Consider the following 21,580-nt stretch of genomic DNA (forward strand, 5'->3'; position numbering starts at 1 on the left):
TGATTGGATGCTGTTCAGACATTTAAGTTGATGTATGCACATTAAAGGCAAAAGACAAAAAAAAATAAGCTAAAAATAAAAGCATATTTTTTGTTTTGCTTTTTCATTTTGGTTGAGTGGGCCCCAGGGAAGACCCAGGACATGCTGGAGGGAGTCTTGCCTGGCCTGGGAACGCTTCGAGGTCCCACCGGAGGAGATGTCTGGGGTGAAGGAAGTCTGGGTGTCCCTACATAGACTGCTGCTACTGCAACCTGGCCCCAGATAAGTGGAAGAAAATGGATGGATGGATGGGCTTGCATTTCCACAAACCTGACTGTATTTAGTTTGGCAAAAATTTGGTCAAGACAAAAAGCAAAAGACTATTGTTTTCCAAAAGGTCTTTTGTTGTTTTGTATTCTAATGTCAGACTGGTACTGGAACGTTCTCTGTAGTCCATCACAGATATTGGTCCAGAGCAGTGTTGGGACACTTTACAGAGAATATGTATCGTTTTTTATTTGTTATTTATTGTGAATAGTAATTCTGTGTTCCAGTAGAGCTACTTTTTTCATTTGGTGGTGTTCCGAATACAGTTATGTTTCTAAAATCAAAAGAATACATGACTTCAAACTGCACATAATTAGTGAGAAAAATATAAAACACTGCTCTTGTGGTGCAGTGTAATTTTTCCTTCTCTGATCAGTGATAAATAAATGCAAAACAAATGGTAAATGGTTATTTTTTTTAATATAGCGCTTTTCTACCTTTAAAGCACTCAGTGGTGCTTTTGGTGTGGTTTTTGGTGAAACTAATTTGAAACTGATTTTAATCCTATGTCCACTATAAAATGCAACCCTGTGTGAAAGCCTTCTGAGTATTCAGAATATACAGTATTCTGACTGGACCATGTATTGGAATAAATTACAAAATACAGTTTAATGCAGGTATTCAGTATTCTTCCCATCACTGGTCCATAGCATGGGGCAAAGTGGATCTTATTTGTGGGCTAATGATATTCTGATTGGTCATTTAATTTAATTTGTTTTATCTAACATATTATCTCATATATACAGTATCAGATTATTGAAATAAAATGCAATACTGGCATATTTGAATCACATTCCAAAGTATAATGAATGTGATCTCCCTGTTTCATAATCCTTTTGTTTTGGTCACTGGTGGTCTTACATCACTGTTCTCTTTACTCCCGATGACGCTTTGTGTGGTCCCTCCCTTACCAATCCCATGGCCCCTGCTGAAGGATGCTGCAAGAGCGAGTGTTCTGATTGGTCTAGACCAGACCCCAAAGCCAATCTGTTGCTAAGAGACGTGACGATGTGTTGCTAGCTGCTGTCTGTCGTCCTGGTAACAGCAGGAACAAGAGGCAGGTTTGAGCCCCACTCGTCGCCCACACTCTGAGCATGTGTGAAACCAATAATCAAATAGTTTTCCTTTACAAATGCACATGTGCTTGTTAAATGTGCCCTTGCCACACATGAGGGTGCCAGCTTGTGAATGGAGTGTGAGAGGTTACATTGTAGAGGACTGCTGGCATCTTCTGAATCACTGAATCACAACCCAGACCTATTTGAGTCTGTTATGTAATGTTACGTAGGAAGTTCGCTGCTGTGTTCATGTTACACTGTGTATTGCAGTCTCTTCCACTTTATAGTTGAATTGACAAATAAAATTCTCAATATAATTATCAACATAGAAAGTATAAACATTGCATTCTATTTAAGAGACATGTCCTCCATACAGTCCTGTCTCCTGTCCAGTCTTCAGTGTTTTACTGTAAGGGCCAACTGATTACAGTCCAGATAAAGATTTGTATTTTTGTATTTTCTTGATTACTTACATTACTGTTTTTATTTTGTTCTGTTGTGATTGTATGTGAAGAAAAGTGCTATAGAAATTAAGGTTATTATTATTATTATAAACATCTTAGGTAGAGACTTGACATTGACCAGTCCAAAAACAGATACCATAATTTGTAATAAAGGACTTTTATACAATTGCTCAGTGTGCCTTGGATTCTTCTGATTATCAGTACTACTTCTTTAAGGCAAGTTTTGTCTCTCAGTAAATGTGCACATCCTTGAAGAGCACCTGATGTTTTCACACTTACGCACACCTTGAACCAGTGAAGCACTCACGTCCTTATCTGCCTTCTACAATTTTAGTTAGTTGAGACTTTGCTGTACAGACTTTCTCCACTTAATGGTAGCACCAGTGAGACAGCTTGGATGTGCCACTCTCCTTACTCTGCCAATCTGCAAGAGTCACTTTTGTATTGGTCTAGTACAGAAACTTAAAAGTTCATGATGCAGCTGTCTCAATCAGGCTTCTGCCCACAATGGCAATGTCATTTAAAAGCCGGACTCCTACTTAACTGTTTGAACTGTTTTATGTATGGAAAGCTCAACCAGGTACAGGAGTTGGAATTGACACTAGCTATACACTCTATGCTTCGCATCAGCTGCATGGTCTGCCTGTGACTATGTATGTAATAAATAAATAGTAATAGTAACTTTATGGTGGTTTTGGTGTGGTGTAGAGATGCTTTTAAACAGATGCACAGCTCAAGACTTTTATTCAGCACTTTGTGCATCAAAACCTTTATAATGTTTAAAACAGGTGCACTTTACACGAAAGGATAAGTTCTTATAAAAACACACAAAGAAATAATACAAATATACTACTGTTAAAAATCAAAGAAAAAAATAGCAACCCACATCCATGGTATAATAATAAATACACATTAAGTACTGTGATGCCACTTCTTATATACAAGAAATACCTTTTCATTTATATTAATATAAAGTGTAATTTTAGTGTAAGTATTATATGAATGTGCCATGTCCAAATCTCACTTAAAAAAAACAAAAACAAATAACAGACACTCCTCAATATTTCTCTTATACTGTGTACAGGGACAGCAGCAAAATGCCATCATTTAATACTTGCAGTCCTTTTAAATTGATCATTAAAAATATGTCTCCATTAGTTAAAAAGTTATTTACAAAATGTCCTGCTGAACACCAAATACTGCTGTATGTATACACTGAGTGGCCCCTGGAGGCCTGGCGCCTGCGTTTACAGTGGAGTCAGTGATATGGCTTCAAGAAGGAAAACCTCAGATCCTCTGAAGTGATATTTACACAGGAGTGAGATAGAATAAGATGAATCTGGTAAATCATGTAAAACACAGTGTCTGTTTTAAGAGCTATATGCCTTTTCAGGTTTCTATTTTTGACACAAAATACAGTTCTGGGACATGTAAACCTCCTTTAGACTCCAGTCCAAACCTTACGGTTGTGATGTCATGCTCTGCATTAAAGATGATGTCACTTCCAATGCAGGCGCTCATATCTCAGTAAGAGTGAGTTTGTACAGGCCTCCACTCTCTTCTATGGACATCTGGAAAGTGTCCTCGTTAGAGTAGTGCCGGATGATGTTGTCGTCCATGTGCACCAAGATTCTATACAAACAAAGAGTCATTTCACCTGCTCCATCTCCACTCCACATTTTATTTCTCAACACTGTTTCTTACAGAATGATGCAATCATTAAGCTCTTATGTCTAACCAAATTATTTAGCAATAAGGAAAGAATTATTCTAAAAATATGTATACTCACCCTTTCTTACATTTCTTGTACACTTTCCCCAGTTTGTCCAAAGGCAGGTCATACTTCTCGGAGATCTGAAAAACAATTAGTTTGATTCATTTTATTACAGTTCGTTACTTGTTCAAATGTGTGTCACCAGTGAGATCTGAACTCACCGCTTCCATCAAGCCTTTGAGAGTAGGATTCTTCAGCATGACGGCATCAAACACCTCCTCTGCCTCTTTACGCACGTACAGCAGCACTGCGGGAGATAGACAAGAAAAGTCCGTCTGTCACCTCTATGTTAATATCAGGAGCTGAAAACGTCACAGCATGATGATGTACGCTTCATTACTGGACTATAAGCTCTGGAACAGGGGATCCTCATTAATACTGCTTTAGATACAATCATAGTTAAATCCCGGGTCTTCCTGTGCCTCTCAATTTGGCACTTATTTACTGAGATGTTGAGAGGTTGAATGGCACACGATATTATGTATGTCGAATGTATGAGCTTGCATCTATATCACTGCAGATTCTTATAAAAAGATCAATCCATGATTATATGCTACAGTGAAGTTTGTGACTGGACTGTAGTGAAAGTGTAGATCTACAACTTGAAAGAAGAAAGCAGGTGCAGCTGTGTGCACGTCAGTGTAAATTAGGCAAAAGGACAGTTGAAGTGTTTGTTGGGGCTGCAAGCACTGGGCACGTGTGAGTGTTTTGAAAGAGCCCCTGATCACATGGCTCTGAGGTGGGGGATGGACTTCCCCTGATCAGCATGTGAGAGCTACACACATACCTTTCTTTGGTTCATCCAGTCGAACCATTTTGTTTGGAGGCGAAGCAAACTCATCCTCGCTGAAGGGTAATCTTTTTATGCCCGAGCTGCATTTGAAAACATAAATCACATGTTAGTTTTCTTTTACAAAGCCACATGCACACATATAACCAAGCATACACACTGCACGCTTTTTGGAAGCATTACATTGACCTAACCATAACCACAGTAAATCACCAGTTGCCTATGACCTAAACACTAATGCTAGCCTCTTCAAACTCGTAATTCTATAGTAAATCCCATGAATTGACTGTCTAGTCCCCACAATGTGATAAATACCCGGCCACACACACGAGGTGAGGGAGTGCACACAGCCGCTAGTTCCTAGAAGTCTGTGCACATATGTCTTTGACAGGAATGCCACTGAATTTACACTCACCTGTCTTCTCCTTCTTCTGATGTGAATGGCTGCAAAACAAAGATGAAAACAAACTTTAGATTTTTTTTACATGGATTATATCATTCTCTCAAAAACAATGTAAACAGTACAGATGTTTTTTTTTAGCCAGAGCAGGGGAATCTGAGGCATTTTGGATGTTGGATGCTGCATGAATAAACTGGGCTAAAGGTGAAGCCCATAGGCAGGTCATATTTGCCCTATGTAACTGTCCTTAAACACAGGTCAAAGAGCAGCAAAAATATAGGCTATGTTTTTGTGAGTTAAACTTTGATGACTTTGAAGCATTAATTGTTATTTTGTTGTAATAATAAAAGTGTCTCCTGTTATGCTCACTGTTTGTTTACAGTCCGCGACAAAACAATTTCGTCAAATCACTGCAGGATTCGTACAAATGTTTGGGACACCAGGAACTGAGCCGCTCGATGGGACCTTACACTCTGCAAACACATTGATCTGAGTGCTGCTGTTAATAGAAATCTGCTCAGAGCAATGACCTGGCCTTATCTTCAGCCTGCCCAGTCCAGTCACGTTCCCCGCTGCTGCTGCTCTAAAAATACTGTGCTTTTGCTGCATGGGCTCCGCATGCACAGACCTTTCACACAGATAAGAAATGTGGAGCTGCACTTTTCAGCCTGCAGGGGGCAGATTGAATTTACTAGTCTGGGCTCCAATTAAAGTGGGGCACTGAAAGAAGGAACTTAAAACTTAAAGGCTTGAGACATAATTGTTGCTTTTTGTTTTGTTCTTCAATTACAGTTGATTAAAATGAAATACTTAAAGAACTTAATTTATGTATGATTCACAAACTAAATGTTCACTTGATATGGTAAATGTAGATTTTAAAGAATCACATATATTTGGCTGATTAGATGGAGTGAACAGAGTGGCTTTTGCACTCACATGGCGCTGGTAAGTACTGAAATGGATGTCAGGGATGAAGAGCACTGGCTGCGTCTCCAGGTCACTCATCATTTTGAAGATGGTCACATCATTGCGTTTCTGGATGATGGGCACTTTCACGTCCACAACTGTAAACAGACACAGATGAGCTTGTGCATGTGGCAGTGGCACTGAGGGCAGGAGAGAGGCACTCACAGGCCAGGCTGGGGTTCATCTCGGACACCTTGCCTTTCCGTCTGGACTGTTTTCGCTCCTCATCACGGATCTTCCGCTCAGCTCCCTTGTCACAGAACACCTTGATCTGGCAGTAGGCGCGATGGATTGGTTTGTTGCTGCGATTGTTGTAGCTGTAGGTGTCGATCTGGAGGTTGAGAGGTAAGCCCTTCACGCCCTTCTGAGAGGAGAAATCCGTGCTCAGACAGTTGACCGAGATGAAGATCTGCAAATGGAGCAAATGGTTAGAGCAGTGTGCATTGAGGAGGCCTCACTGTTGCAAACTCTTACAGACTTTTACTTTACTGTTTTCTTCCTAATGAAACCTTAATGATGTTTGTGTGATGAATGTGTATATGATGTTTTCATGCTCTCTTTCATGCCTTTTCTTGTAGTTGGAAATGTACTTGCAATACATCTTTCACACTGCTGAAGTTATTAATGCAATGTTTTCATGCTCTCTTTCATGCCATTTCTTGTAGTTGGAAATGTACTTGCAATACATCTTTCACACTGCTGAAGTTATTAATGCAAAATAGCAAACCCTATTCACTTGCGTAACCCTTCCATTTCCAGGTTATTCATGCCAGGGTCAGGAGGTTTGCGTAAGCCGTCCCCAGTCCCTGTGCTGACAGTCGTTTGCCTCCCCCTGCTGGCCAAGCTAAAATATTACACTGTTCTGACAAACAAAAGGCTTTATCTATCCAGTCTCACCCATATCCTCTTATGAGCGTGTAGTAGTTATAACTCAATCCCCTGCCTCCCACGTGTCTCATTCTTACATGCACACATAGACAAGGAGCCTCTGGGCGCCAGGACAGTTAGAAACAGCTCATCACGGATCATTTGAACAAACAGCCTCAGAGCAGGTAAACAGCTCTGCCCTTAGTCAATACACTAGGCTGTTTGCGGGGGGAGAAGGGGGTTGCCATTTAACACCTTCAACGTTTAAAGTAATAACACAGTGTTATAAGGATCCACATCACTGAGTGTGTCACAGCCATCCTTGTTCAGCGTTTCCTGGATCTAACGTTGCCTTCTAACTGTCATCACTTGTCTCTTTGTGCTGCCTTCTGCATCATTTCTGCCACTTGTTCAACAGGACCAGTGACTGTTCCATTTCCCGTCTCTGAGAGTTTCCTCATTCCTGCTGAAAAATACCTCCTTTCTGCATTGGACACCACAATAGTGAAGACAGGCAGGTTGGACCAGTCCAGACACCCTTTCCTAGCACACAGACATGACATCACCCTGCTACTGCGGATCACAATAAACAACCTTGTGATCAGCTTCTGTCATCACTCTCCTCAAAACTAGATTCAATGTGGGTGCCCTCATAATTTTTAAAATTTCACACAATGTAGTGTGGCTCAGTAGTTCAATAGCTGCAACATGTATCCTGTTAATTCTGTAAATCTAACACTTCAAATTCCATTAAAATCATGTTTAATAATAAAATCAGAAATCACAAAAATAAATACTTAATGAATTAATTTATATTTATTGTATTCATTAAGCACGGTTAATGTATTTATTATTTATTAATATTATCACAAATTCTAAAATTCCAATACTCTATCCCTCAAAATGATAAACAACTAAAAGTTTCATAAAATGAATTTCAAACCAGATAAAAGTTTGGTGTTTACATTATAGTTTGAGAAACAGATGTTGTATTAATATTAATAAAACTGAAAACTTTAAATTTGACATTTCAATTTGAAGATAAAGGGGACTGTTCTGCATTTATATTTCTCTTACCTTGGCTTCTTCATTGGTATCCCAGGTAAAAGAAATTGCATTGTATGAAATTTCCTCAATGTTTCCAATGGTATTGAAACTCTCCTTGTAGTCAGCTGAAAAAAGGCAAGTTTGGAAGTGTTAGCAGGCTTGAGGTGTCTGAGCCCTTTGGTCACCTTCAAACTGCAGTAAAACAATTTTAGGAGTGAGGCCATGTTACGTTTTATTGAAATTAAGTGCAATGATTGAGGTATTGACCTTCTTCCCAAAAAAGAGAGGTCACCAGTATGATGAGCAGGCCTCACTTCTACAATACATTTGACATAACGTTCTTACCAATGTCGAGACACCTCTGTTTGGCTGTGTGCTGTCTGGAGTGCCAGTACTTCCAGTGCTTAAGCTGGTCTTCTCTGCACTTCTCCTCTCCAAACACCACCATCACTACGCTCTGCCACACAGACCACAGACCATGAGACCCCAACCTTCAGTAGTCCACGACCTCCCCACTGCCTCTCCTCTGTTACACACTCACCCGCACTTTGGTGATGGGTTGCTGCAGTCCTTTGCTGTCCACCTCTCTCAGAGTGATGGGGTAAAACTGGCCCTTGTTCAGGTACGTCATTGTCCCATCTCCTGTTTTCTGCCGAAGAGACTTGGAGGCTTCCAATGTGTACTCAAAATTATTTCTGAATAAAAAAGGAAAGGGAAAAATACGAATTAAGTCACTATAACAAATTGTTCTTCAGGTAGGGGTATACCATTAGGGAAACATATGTAATTGCAATATTTCTGACAAGCATTGCGAATGTGATTCATTTAAGTTCATATTTTTTACATGTCCAGAAGAACTGACAAAAATACAGAAATATAAACTGACAAACTTATACAAGAACAGACTCACATTTCACAACATGTTTGTAAAGATCTAAACTACAGTGTTAGCCATTTTTATGCAAAATAGAATATTGTGGTAATTCAAAAATTGCAGCCCTTGCTATTTGCTAATTGTGTCGATTGTAATTGTAATGTTTTACAGTGAATCAGAAGCAGAGGGTGTGTTCATCAGCCAAAGCCATGGAACAAACCGTTGTTAACATATTGTTATACATGACTAGAATGTGCTGAAGGGTGGCCTGTGTGGATGGAGTGGGTGCTGTGGCTGGATTTACCCTTGCACGCTGTCAAACTGAGCATAGTCTTCGGGCGTCATGGAAGCCATTCGCAGCTGGAGTTCCCCTGGGAAGGAAAATACCTGCAAAGAAAACAACAGTCTATTGCTATTTTTGGGGTATTTTTATACATCCTTTTATTTTGATGAGTTTCTTTTTTTTTTTTTCAGATTCTTTTTTTCAGTTCTCTCTATAGTCTACCTACAGCGTCCCTCCTGTACGAAGTCTTTTGTTCTGTTACTGTTTTCTAAGGTAATTCCCCTCCAGGTCAAACAGAGAAAAGAGGAGAGAGAGGGCTTTGGCTATTGTGAGAGTAAAGTACAGCACTTTATTGTGTTGGTGAGACAATGGCATAATAACACACTGGCCACTATTTTGGCATGTTCAAATAAAACCAGGGTAGGCTGAGCCCACCACTGGCTGCATGGATCGGATGAAAAGTTCTATTGTTCCCAGGATGTGAGAGAGAAACGTACCTCCTGGGAAGCGTCCTTGAAGCTCTCTGAGAAGGTGGAGTCGGGGGGCGTGCGGGCCTGGGTGCTGGGGCTGAACTGCACCGTGTTGTGGGCGAGCTGTCGGTCAAACACTCCCACATGAGCCTCTTCAGCACAGTTGTTTGGTACAGTGACAGAGAAGCCGTGTGTAGGCACTTCTGTTTTGATGGGAGCAAAGTTTGGCACAGCAGCGATGGACACAGTCACAGTGGTGTCTGTAAACAAGCCAGACTTTTTTGTATTCTTTTTATCCATATGTATGAAATTTTATGAACGAGCGACCTACAGTATATGTGCTACGTTCAGTCTGGTCTCACCTGGAGAAGCGAACTGATTCCGTTTTTCCGGGTTTAGGTGGAGAAGGTTAAAGGGCCCTTTGAGGACCTGGATACGGTTCTCCATCCCAGCCTCCTGAAGTGGACCTATGGCATGTGCTGTCTGAATCTGCTGCCTGTGAACAAACACGCACTTATTCACAATCATACTCAGCAACTCAAACAGTAACACTATTCATAAACAAGTTCCTAATGTACTATTACTAAACTGCTACAGAATTAACCAACAAGACTTTTGTAACTACATGAAATTATGGACTTTGGCATCACATTTTAACATGCTTGTGTTCAGAGGGCCACTGTGAGTTAGGCCCATGTTTGTACCTTTTGTTGTGATCCACATCAGAGAGCAGTGCGTCAGGTTTGCCCTGAGCTATTGTCCTCTTCTCCCTGGGCACCTGTGAGAGGGTAAACACATGCTTAGATCACATCATTCTGCAGCCCCAGTTCTTCATAATGACATATGCGATGGTCAAATGGCCCATATATGCAAAATGGGCATATTCCCATCAGAGTGCCCCAAAGCAGTTGAGTATGCAGCTGAGTGCTCGTGATTTAATGTGATATTGGCCCCATTCACAATGAAGAATTTAAGGATAAAAGGTTAAAGGGCTTATAGGATAATGATTATGAGTAAGGGGAGGACCTTGTAGTAGTCGTAGAGCAGCCCCAGAGCAGCAGCACTGTCCTCATCTCCGTTGATGCTCATCATGGCTTTAGTGGCAGCTGTGAGAGGGTTCTCCAGAAATGACTTCCATGCTTCGTCTTCATTTGTGAAGGGCCGCCGCTGCCCCCCATAGCCTGTCTCATTCTGGAGCACCAGCACGGCTCGCTTACTGCAACATACCACAGCATTTATGAAATTATCATAACAACACATTAAATATAATGTAAGATTCACTGAAGTTATTTAAACCATCCACTGGGTCAGAAGAGATTGTGCATTGGTTAGACCAGTTGTACAGGCTTTTCAATGATTGTGCAACAAATCTGAGCCATGGTATGAGCAGGGAAAAGATGCTCCACAGCCCTGTCCAGTGTAACAACTCTGCCCTCTCTGTGTAGCATCTGATTGGCTCGGAGCTGGTCTCAGTGACGTCTGACTGGCTCAGAGCTGTACGAAGGTGACGGAGGTGGCCCTGCCACATTCCTGCACTGTGTTGAGGCTCCACCACTAAGTGTGAAGAACTTGTTTTAATCGTATCGTAATAATATAATGTTTTTAGCAGCCCCAGTCAATGTCATATCCAGAGCAGAATGTTTACTCTTATACAGAATGCTGTCTTTGGTATCATCTGTATGAAGATCCTGTGACTGTCTGTTGGGATTGTTCCGTGGAACCCACATGCCACTATCACAGCTTGTGCTCTATGGAAATCTCACTGTTAAGTGTAAACGAACAGGCTCAGTTTCCAAGTTTAGTATCTACAACAAATAGAGCTTTAAACTCCACAGTGCCACTGAAGTGATGATTAGTAATCCTAGATCTAATTGTGCCACTGACAAATTGCAACCTGATAAGAAGCATTCATGGGCAGTGGGCTTTAGTTTGAACAAAGAGTGACAGGTTTATTACAGACTCCATTCAAATACCCCAGCCTATCTACACTAAAGCCATAATGTGATTGAAAACAATTGTTTTAAACATTTAAACATGACATGTAACCCAAAAGCTCATAATGGTGCATGCAAAATGAGTCTAAATAAACCCAAACAGGCACACGCCAGTGGCTACAAGCCATATTAGCCATATTACGTGAGTGTAATATGGGGATGGGGCAAAATACTTAGTGGATGTTTCTTAGGCTATGTGAAAAGCACCCTGTGTTTTTTACATTGTGTGTATGAGCAGTGAGCCAACGCCTAACAGGTGTACAGTTTCATTCCCCTCAAAAGTCCTGTCATATCCTCAAAATCTATTTTCACCCCCTTTAACCCCACGTAAAGGACCGGTATATGACTGCACTGCTCTGAGGTCGGAGGCTTCTTTCCTTAAACAAACATGATTAGCACAAATCCACAGAACTGTTGGAGCTTACAGCTAAACCAAACACACACCGCCCTGCGCGATCACGGGACGCTCTCTCACAACACGACAGGTGGAGATACACCTGTACAGGCTCCGACATGACAGGTGAACACGCTGAGGCGCTGCCTGCGTGGGAAAAACACCCGCGACCGCAGTGAGACAACTTTCCCGTTGGGCAGCCATGCTTTGATAAATTAGGGCCCATGCCCGTGATAAACAGTCTGAACACGGCCCAGAGGCCCGAGAGCTGCGCGGCAACAGACTGGCGAAAGCTCGTATTCCCTTCAAATGAACAACTCCTTTAGCCATATGATAGGCGCATATAGCCAACGCATAAAATACGTTTGTAAACCTAGACATTTTTACCCTGTCACGTCTACTTTTTGCAAGTTGCATATTAGACTTACATAAGAAAAGAAAAAGAAAAACAGATTCAGCAGTGCAGTCGTCACGACCTAAGAGTTTGTCCTAAAAACAAGCATGTGAGTGGAGTGCAGAGCAGAAATAAAGAAGCCTATATTAATAAAACAAAACAACAAAACAAAACAAACAAAAAAATCAAATATAAACATTAAAAAATGCGCAAAAAGCTGTAGACTCAAATGCAGTGAACAGACATGCAACAGATTTCAGCAGGCCAGCAGCAGGTCAAGGACAGTTAAATAAATATAAAATCCTTAAAATTGACAGAAATTCCCACAGTGACTGGGCCAGATCAGAGGGGCTGTGTGCATCGGAGTTGGGACTACTTACTTGTCATGCTCCTGTGACATCTCCTCGGTCGAACTGGACTTTCTAGTTGGTACTGAAAATCCGATCCGTCTTCTTTGGCTTACTCTAACGCAGTGGATGAGGGCTGCGGCAACAAACAACAGGAGAACCCGTTTTGTCAGCTTTTCTCGCTTTTTGGGGCATCACAGAGAAATTAAGGCCGGTTTTACCTGTGACAGGCCCGCGGATTGGATTACAGGTGAGCCGCGAGGCGGGGCCTAACGCTAAATTTCGTCTGTGCGCTCTGTGATTGGACAGGAGCTGTCCAACCTGAGCTGCAGGGGGGACCGGTGCAAGTGAACATTACCGGTGAAACAGCGGCGATTGCGTCATTGGATGCCTATTATTAGGCTTGATACAAACCGCACAAATAAACTACAAATTAGCTAAGGGTGCAAAGGCCTAGATTGAAATGTGTTATTTTCTTGTGAACATTGGATGAACTGGTAGCCTACTTGGGGTCACTGGAAATCCAGCGGACCTTTGGTCATCTTGACGTGCAGAGGCCTTGTTACAGATGTTGAGGGACCTTTTCTCGTGTGAGACCAACGTGAGACCGAGACACAAGTGAGAGTGAGAAGGAAACCACCTGCGCATTCAGTGCTTCATGATGCCACTGCAGGCCTACATCTTTTGTTTAGGGCTCTTTGCCCCTATGTTCACTGTAGTTTGGCCTTTATTTCACAAGAACAATTCACAGATAGAGATGTTTTACACTATAAAAACATAATAGTATCATTTGTAGGTCTAAGGACAAATGTTCTCCCCTGAGTTTAAGTGTGCGCTTCTAATGAAATATCTTATAGCCTATTATTTTAACTGGTCGGTAAGGGTTAGGACTCCAGTGAATCCTTCCTATTTCATCACACATATATAGACTCTGACAATGTGGGGATAGTGTTATTGGGTAACTGTATTTGATTTGTGTGTTTTGCAGATGCTGGGGTGCCTCTGTGCGCGGTGCTGCAGTTGGCGTAGCCTTATGTAGCCTTATGGCTACATCACAGTTGCTGGAGGTGAAGAGCAGGTAAATTAAATCCCAGGGTGATAAAGAGACAGTGGAAGCACAACGTGAACCCCCTGTAATGTAGGGTTGACTGTATTCTAGTTCCATAATGCCTCATATGAGCCTATAATGAAATAGGAAACCTGTATTTTAAGGTGCTTTTATTTTAAGGTGTATTGGAGGTTCCACACATGCATGTCTATCACTGTGGTGTTCTGAGGCTTCCCTGTGGTCTCAAATGTATAACAAATCCAACAACACAGATGCATGGCATGAAAACAGAGACAACAAACAGCTTTGTTCAGGAGAGAAGAGGCTTAAGAGATGCTATCAGCCATATTCAAAGTACATACCCCTCCCTGCCCCCTATCAAAGGCGGGACAGAAACCCCTGCCCCTCCCCCGGAGCTCTGGATCCTGCTCTCTGTTGGCTCTGCAGCTTCATGGGACAGTGTGGGATGCTGACATGACACAGCCGTTAAAGCCAAAACATGGAAAATAGTGGATCAAAGAACACATTTTTAGCACACATGGGAAAAAATCAACAAAAACATTTTTCCAGCTGCAAAATTGATTTCATTATTATTGCAATAAACAAGTTAGTATCTGTTTTTTATTGTTCCTTTCTCTTAGATAAATAAAAACAAACAAAGCATTCACTTGTGCTGGCAAATTAAAAGAGAAATGCATTTAAATTAATTTACATTTTTATTTTAAATGACCTGAGCAGCCAGTGACCAGTGAGGACTGGTTGATATGTAGGATACATTTTTATTGTTTAATGGTTTTTCACTGTGGTCAGAACAACTTTCTGCTTATCTGCTTTGCTTTCCAAAAATCTGAAGCTAAAATAATAGCAGCAGCAGCAGTAGCAACAATATCTTGGTGTCTCCTGTTCTATCTGTTTTTGATGCTCACCAAAACTGATGTTACTTTCGAACATCTGATAGTTTAGCGGCTCCATCACAGATTGTGATAGAAAGACCGTTATCCTTTCACTCGGGGAATCCTGCAGGGAGGGAAATCAGATGCAAATCCAGCTCCACTTTTGACACTGTGGGGCATGTCTACACTTATCGGAGGGGGCATTAACTGGGTCTGACTGAGCAAAGGCATTGGGGGCTGTTATTGTATAAACACTGTGCAGATAAGACAATACAAAACATGTGTATCTTTTAGTCTTTTTGGGAGCATCTAACTGTAATTCTGAGTGAATAAAACATAAAGAATCATTGTTTCTCTTGACATTTAGTTGTAGCAGGATTTAGGGATAATGTTGATATTGACATTGTGGGCTGGCCCTGGTGAGTGTCTATTTGTCTTGTACCTGCCGCTGTGGAGTGGGGCACTGAGTGAAAGCGTTTTGCTGAGCCTCAGAGATGTTTATCACAAACCTCACAGTGATGACAGTAAAAACAGTTAGAGACAGTGAGGGCCGGGCACACCTGTATCTCATGCTTCACGCACACTCTCACACAGCCTCTCGGCCTCTCACTCTCACTAAAGCACCATTCGGTCGAAAAGTCAATACTAATATGAAATGTCCAGACACTTGTGCATCCACTGCCCTTGTATTTATCTTCAGAAACACCTTTGATTCAGACATATTCTATTTTCAGAGCCATGTTGGAGAAAAGAGTTGTGGTGGAAGGAATGTAGTTGAACAGAACATGCTACATTCCAACAACATAGAAAATCTGTCAAAAGTACACTACTAATGTACTAACACACACCTGTCAGGTACCAAAAAACAAAGTAAAACATAATAATAAGAGAGATAAATGGTGATAAATAAGCTGACCTGCTGAAATTGTCTATTAGGCATTCAAAGCAATATACTCTAAGTACAGTATTATGAAGAATTATAATTTATAAAGACATATTTTGAAGATAGAAATGTGAGCACTGACTTCCTGTCCAAAACGGAGAACGATTTAACGCCGTCTGTTCATGGTGACGTTTCACTGTAACAAAAAGCATTTCACTTTTGTTAGTTAGAATCAGAGGTGGGTGGAGTAGCCAAAAAATCAAATTAATATTAGTCAAGTTGAAGTGCAAAAAGTGGTCCAAAAAATTACTCAAGTAAGAATTAACAACGGTAACTTAAAGAGCAAGAGTAAAGTGAATTCAAATTATAAATGTGTGATTTATAATTTGAATTCAATGTAATAAGAAGGATGGACACAGAAATGAGAAAAAAACAACATCATATTTGAAGGAGTGGTGCAAGAAAGTGGAAAACTCTCTTTTAGAAAAGCTGCATAGTGAACCTTTAACGTGTGGTGATTCTTAAGAAGCTGAGGCAGAAAAGCCCTTTCAGATTAATTTATATGTATTCGATCCCGTGTGTTAAGTCTTGGGCCTTTTTTAACTTCTTGACGCACTGTGGGCATTTAGTGAGCAGGTTAGTTTGTAAGGGATGGAAAACCAGCTCTGCCACTTGCTGTCACCTGCTCTCGCTCATCAGGTTTAGCATCTTTGGGCGGATTTGAAGTCAACATAACAACACAAATCACAGCATACACACTCCGAGCATAAAGGCATACATGTAATCAAACAAGTATTCAATTGTGTGCCAGTGGAGAATGTTATAAACAGTATAAGTGACATTTTCGTAGCATTATAGGACAGGGAGGGGGGAATATGGTTCACAGACACAAATCTGTTGGCACTGAAACTTAACCTAATTATTCCAGTTCACTTTGTGGCTCCAGCCTTAAAACCATGCACTGAGCACAATGACACTTCATAATTTGCTCTCTTAGTTTGTGTTTTGGGTGCAGCTCTTCTTTTCGCCCACAGAGGAGCTCAAAGGAATCCTCCCAGAACAGAAGTGCGGTCAAACCAGAAAGGCATCTTTAAGAGGAACTTGCAATAAAGGGCTGAGACCATGTGAACTGCTCATAAGTATAGTCACGGGTACATAACATTGTCACAGTTAGAGATGTCTAGATCCATCTATTGTGCAGATAATTTCGTGTCAAATTGAATAATATCGCAAATTTAATAGCAACAATAACTCATAATTTAATAAAATTCACATGTAGTAAACTATTATTTGAGGCAATGCAAGTGAAGTAATGATTTAAAAATAATATTATACATGGTGTCTCCATATTTGAGAATAATGTGATAATTATATTTTGCTCAGTATATTTTTGAGAGATCAATGACAGTGTTTGTGTCACCTTTGGATAATATAAAGGGATTGAATCAGGATAAAATAAATGTATGTGCCCTACAATCCTATGGAAAAAAGCTGTTTGTATGAAATGTCTATAGCAGTCGCTTCAGGGGCTCAGGTTGTATTCATGTTATAGAATTTGATTATTCTGTCATTTCTGATGGAGGCCACCACCCTATAACTTAATTTACTTTTTTCAATAGATAAATGTTGAACTTATTTGTTGGGATCTATAAACGTGTCATATTAAACTTAACTCCTAAACTTACAGTAATCACATCCTTGTGGTTGAATAAGACGCTATTTTGAAAAAACGAATTACACCTTTATTTATTTGTGTTGACAGGGAAAACGTTTAACATGGTGTCTGTCTTTGTTCCATAGGCCCAATAATTACAGAGCGGTTGAACTTAAACAAGGTAAACTAGCCCACTTAATCAACAAATGTGCCACAAAATTCTGACCTGCCCTCCATCTACTGTACCAGCCTAGTTCATTAGACCAGGACATTAACCACTTCAGACTTAGGCAAATTTTGAGGACATTGTGCAGGCTGTTGATGTAATCAGAGGATAATAGTTTAAATAGTTTGAGTTAATAAGTTAATAATGAAAAATATAGTGTTTTCAAGACAATTGATAACTTATTGATGTGGATTTGACTGCTGAGGGTTTGGCTCTGCTCAGTTTCATTTCACACTTGTTGGCAAAATCTAAGCATGAGTGTTTCCCAGTGACACATTCAGCAGTATCTCTGTGACATGTACGAGCCTGCAACAGTTTCTGTTGTCTTCAGTCCAACCGTCAACCTCCCACAACCCTCCCAGCACCCTGGCAAGCACAACCCACAGCCCTGCCACTTACTGTGGGTCAGAGCGTGGTCTTCTGTGGGTCAAAGTGTAGTCTGTGGGTCAGAGTGAATTCTGCTGTGGGTCAGTGTGTGCTCTGCTGTGGGTCAAAATGTGGTCTGCTGTGGGTCAGAGCGTGGTGCATGGGTCAAAGTGTGGTCTGCTGTGGGTCAGAGTGTGGTCTGCTGTGGGTCAGCGTGTGGTTTGCTGTTGTCCAAAGTGTGACCTGCTGTGGGTCAGAGCGTGGTGCATTGGTCAGAGTGTGGTCTGCTGTGGGTCAGAGTGTGGTCTATGCATCAGTGTGTGGTACATGGGTCAAAGTGTGCTGCATGGGTCAAAGTGTGATCTGTAGGCCAGAGTGTGGTCTGCTGTGGGTCAGAGTGTGGTCTGCTGTAGGTCAGAGTGTGGTCTGCTATGGGTCAGTGTGTGGAACATGAGTCAGAGTGTGGTCTCTTTTGGGTCAGAATGTGGTCTGTGGGTCAGAGTGTGGTCTGCTGTCGATCAGTGAATTCTACTGTGGGTCAGTGTGTGGTCTGCTGTGAGTCAAAGTATGGTGCATGGGTCAGTGTGTGGTCTGCTGTGGGTCAAAATATGGCGCATGGGTCAGTGTGTGGTCTGCTGTGAGTCAAAGTATGGTGCATGGGTCAGTGTGTGGTCTGCTGTGGGTCAAAGTATGGTGCATGGGTCAGTGTGTGGTCTGCTGTGGGTCAAAATGTGGTGCATGGGTCAGAGTGTGGTCTGCTGTGGGTCAGAATGTGGTCTGCTGTGGGTCAAAATGTGGTCTGCTGTGGATCAAAGTGTGGTGCATGGGTCAGTGTGTGTGGTCTGCTGTGGGTCAGAATGTGGTACATGAGTCAGAGTGTGGTCTGTTTTGGGTCAGAATGTTGTCTGCTGTGGGTCAGAATGTTGTCTGCTGTGGGTCAGAATGTTGTCTGCTGTGGGTCAAAGTGTGGTCTGCTGTGGGTTAAAGTGTGGTCCTCTCTGGGTCAGAGTGCTGTCTGCTGTAGGTTGGAGTGGGGTCTTCTGTTGGTCAGAGAGTGGTCTGCAGGTCAGAGTAGGATCTGTGGGTCAGAGTGTGGTCTGCTGTTGGCCAGAGTGTGGTCTGTTCACTCAGCACCAGATCCTGATTTAGTCTTGGATAAAATTGTCAGAAGTCAGTTGGCATCAGGAGGTTTCAGTTGAATGGGGGCCAAGTTTCTGAACCTCAGAGCTAGTCTTGAGGACTCCAACACATGCAGTAGAGAGTAGAGTCTGAAACAAACAAAGTAGTGAAGACTTGGGCATACATTGCTTGTTTCTGTCATATGGCCAAGATCCTTGCTTCCAGCAGAGGGCAGTGCAAGACAACACATTCTGAAACCCTTTCCAAAACGAATGCCTAGACGTATTTCTTATGCCATTGGTTTTTGATTGAACTCAATCTATTCCATACATTTCCTTGTATTCATGGGTGAAGGTTCTGAGCTTGTGCACATTCTGAGTGGAACATTTCTAGGCTCCAAAGCTCAAGAATGTCTTACCATAACGCCAGTGCATTCCAAAGGAGGAGAACAATGCAGTTTCATCAACTGATCTTTGGACAGCTGAGACAATAATCATTTTGAGTGTGACCTGGTACATAACATCTGCAGTGTATAGAATCTCTGGTGCAGAGACTTTTCGGTGTCCACAGAGCTTTGTTTGAAATGTATTTGTCCAAATAATCTGTTGGTTGTTTTTTTCAGTGTTACCACCCCTAACATGCAAACACTGATCTCCACTCCTTGATGATGCAGGCTCATTAACCGGGCCTTTCATCTTCATTCATCATTTGTTATCGTCACCAGTGGATGGGTGCTTACCCTGAACTAAGCGCAACTTCACAGAAGCTCATATTCTTCTATTTCCTGTTGTAGATGATACCTAGACTCTGAGTAGTAGTCTACCATGTGCTGGTAATATTCTGTAAGCACTTTAAAAACTAGAACTAAGGCCCTGGGATTTCCCAACCCATTAACTACTGCTATTTATAGACCATTGGCGGCCTACTGGTGACAAGGGACTTCATGTGACTAACTGAGAGTGGCACACTGGTCTCAGAAAATACAGTGAGCCAATGTGTGAAATTTGAGGGCAGATTAGTTTAGTTCTCTTCACTAATTTAATGGTTGAGTGCTGTTTGACTTATGTAGAAGAGTTTGATATTTGGGATAAAATAATGATCAACATTTGTAGGTATTGGTAGAAATGGGGTACTTGACATTTGAGGGTGTAATGCCTTTTTCTCTGTCCTGCAATATGACACACCTGTGTGTAACTCTTTTAATTTTAGACATTTTAACATGCCCTGGGCTGTGACATCTCCTGTCACCCTGTTGAACAATCACTATAATTTTGCCATGTTAAAAATGTTGAATTCATTACTTAACATTGATTTAATAATTATATACCGGTCTCAACTTAAAGAATATCTATAACAATTAGAACTGTCTTTTTCTCAGAAAATACAGCTGTTACATCACAGAACATCAAACAGGTGCATGTTCAAATTTTTTCAGAAAAGTTAGAATTTTTTTATATAAGCAAATATGTTCTGTAGCTAAAACCCTTAATGCCAGAGCTCTTTCTGGTGCATACATGTCAGCTGAATTCCTTCTAGTTTTTATGTAACTGTCTTTTTAAACCTGTGATTTTTCGTGTCACACTGTAGGACATCCTCTGGATTATGGCATTAAACTGCTTATATCTACAGTCACACCACAGGGCATTTGACTGTGTTAATGTGTTAAAATTCAAAGAAATTGAAACACAACTTTATTCTCAAACTATATGTAATTTATAGAACGGATATTTGTGCACAGTTGAGTTGAATTTTGGAGGGAGAAAAATATTATTTAGAAAGTCATTTAAAGTGATTATGCTGAAAATGGGCGTCATGTCAAGTGCCCATTTACAAATCAATACTGGAGAAGATGAGAGATGAGGATTTGTGGCGACCTCTTAAAAAGGTCTTGTGTGCCCCTACTACACCATGACTGAAGTTGAGTGAGTCAGAGAGAACAACAAATAGAGGAGTGCATCATTTTTAATAATAGGCTATACAGGCAACATTGATTTATAGAACATCTGTGTCTTAAGAAAGCTTTGTGGTTAGCCTAGTCTTCCTTGATAGGTCAACATTAAAGATTATTTTGGAATAATGAGCAAAACTAATGGTTTCAAAGACATGTTTTTTTCTGGATTTAGAATTAAACTATAACATATGCAGATATCCTTTTCCTATTGTTTTACATTTAGTTTATTTTGATCTAAAATGTCTACTAAAAAAAGGTCCATTTACTTTCTGTTCAAAACTGTTGAACTCTTCATTGTGACCAAAAAGTATTGGCATTACATTTTATAGGAAGCAGTACATTTTCATTTAACTGTACATGTTTTATTGGTGAAAAATATTTAGAGACTATCTGACCTGTAGTGTACTTAAAAAAAAAAGAAGTCATGAGTACAAAGCTGTGTGCAGGTGGATGAAAACACATATTTTTGGGATTTTAATTTTCTCAAATGAAAGACAATGAACTCATGCATGAATGAATTCAAATGCAACTTTGAGTAAGCACATAGTGAGGGGAAACTATTATAATATGGCTAAAATTTCATAGACGTAAATTTGACATACTGTGTCCCCTTGATTAAGGGGTTTGATAGAGATCAAGCTCACAGAACAAGCATAGGCTGGGGCTATATAGGTTTCCTCAGAGTATAGTGTGTGAACCTAGCCTAACCTAGCGTTTGTAGCTCATAGTTAAACTAAATCCCTTTATAAAATATAACCATTAATGTATTACAAAGTCACATTATAGATCAGTGTATACAGCATAAAACCGTAGAGTGCCACGCCCGCCTACCACGCGGACCAGAGCCTACAGCGTGTGAAAATCACGACCAAAAGCGCAAGCTGATTGGCTGCCGCTCCGCACGGCCGTGTGGTGACGCTGTGCGGTCACTGCAGCGCACTCATCAAACCTACACACAAGGCCCGCCCACTCTGCCAGGGCAGGGCCACGATTGGTCTGTACGCTCGAACCT

General features: G+C 41.1%; 1 protein-coding gene across 1 annotated transcript; it reads right to left on the reverse strand.

Annotated features, from left to right (window-relative positions):
• Positions 1-2,555: 2,555 nt before the first annotated feature.
• On the reverse strand, positions 2,556-12,601 carry grhl1 (grainyhead-like transcription factor 1). The gene is made up of 16 exons (XM_020919353.2): positions 12,462-12,601; positions 10,326-10,515; positions 10,004-10,077; positions 9,662-9,795; positions 9,327-9,559; positions 8,851-8,933; positions 8,214-8,367; positions 8,018-8,129; positions 7,703-7,797; positions 5,924-6,167; positions 5,729-5,856; positions 4,808-4,836; positions 4,390-4,475; positions 3,764-3,849; positions 3,618-3,682; positions 2,556-3,460 (listed from the first exon to the last, which is right to left on the reverse strand). The coding sequence occupies exons 1-16, from the start codon at positions 12,479-12,481 to the stop codon at positions 3,346-3,348; spliced, it is 1,848 nt and encodes a 615-aa protein (XP_020775012.1). The 5' UTR covers positions 12,482-12,601; the 3' UTR covers positions 2,556-3,345.
• Positions 12,602-21,580: the final 8,979 nt, after the last annotated feature.

Source organism: Boleophthalmus pectinirostris, unplaced genomic scaffold (assembly GCF_026225935.1).
Source record: "Boleophthalmus pectinirostris isolate CB_2022bp ecotype Guang Dong unplaced genomic scaffold, ASM2622593v1 HiC_scaffold_10, whole genome shotgun sequence".
NCBI lineage: Eukaryota > Metazoa > Chordata > Actinopteri > Gobiiformes > Gobiidae > Boleophthalmus > Boleophthalmus pectinirostris.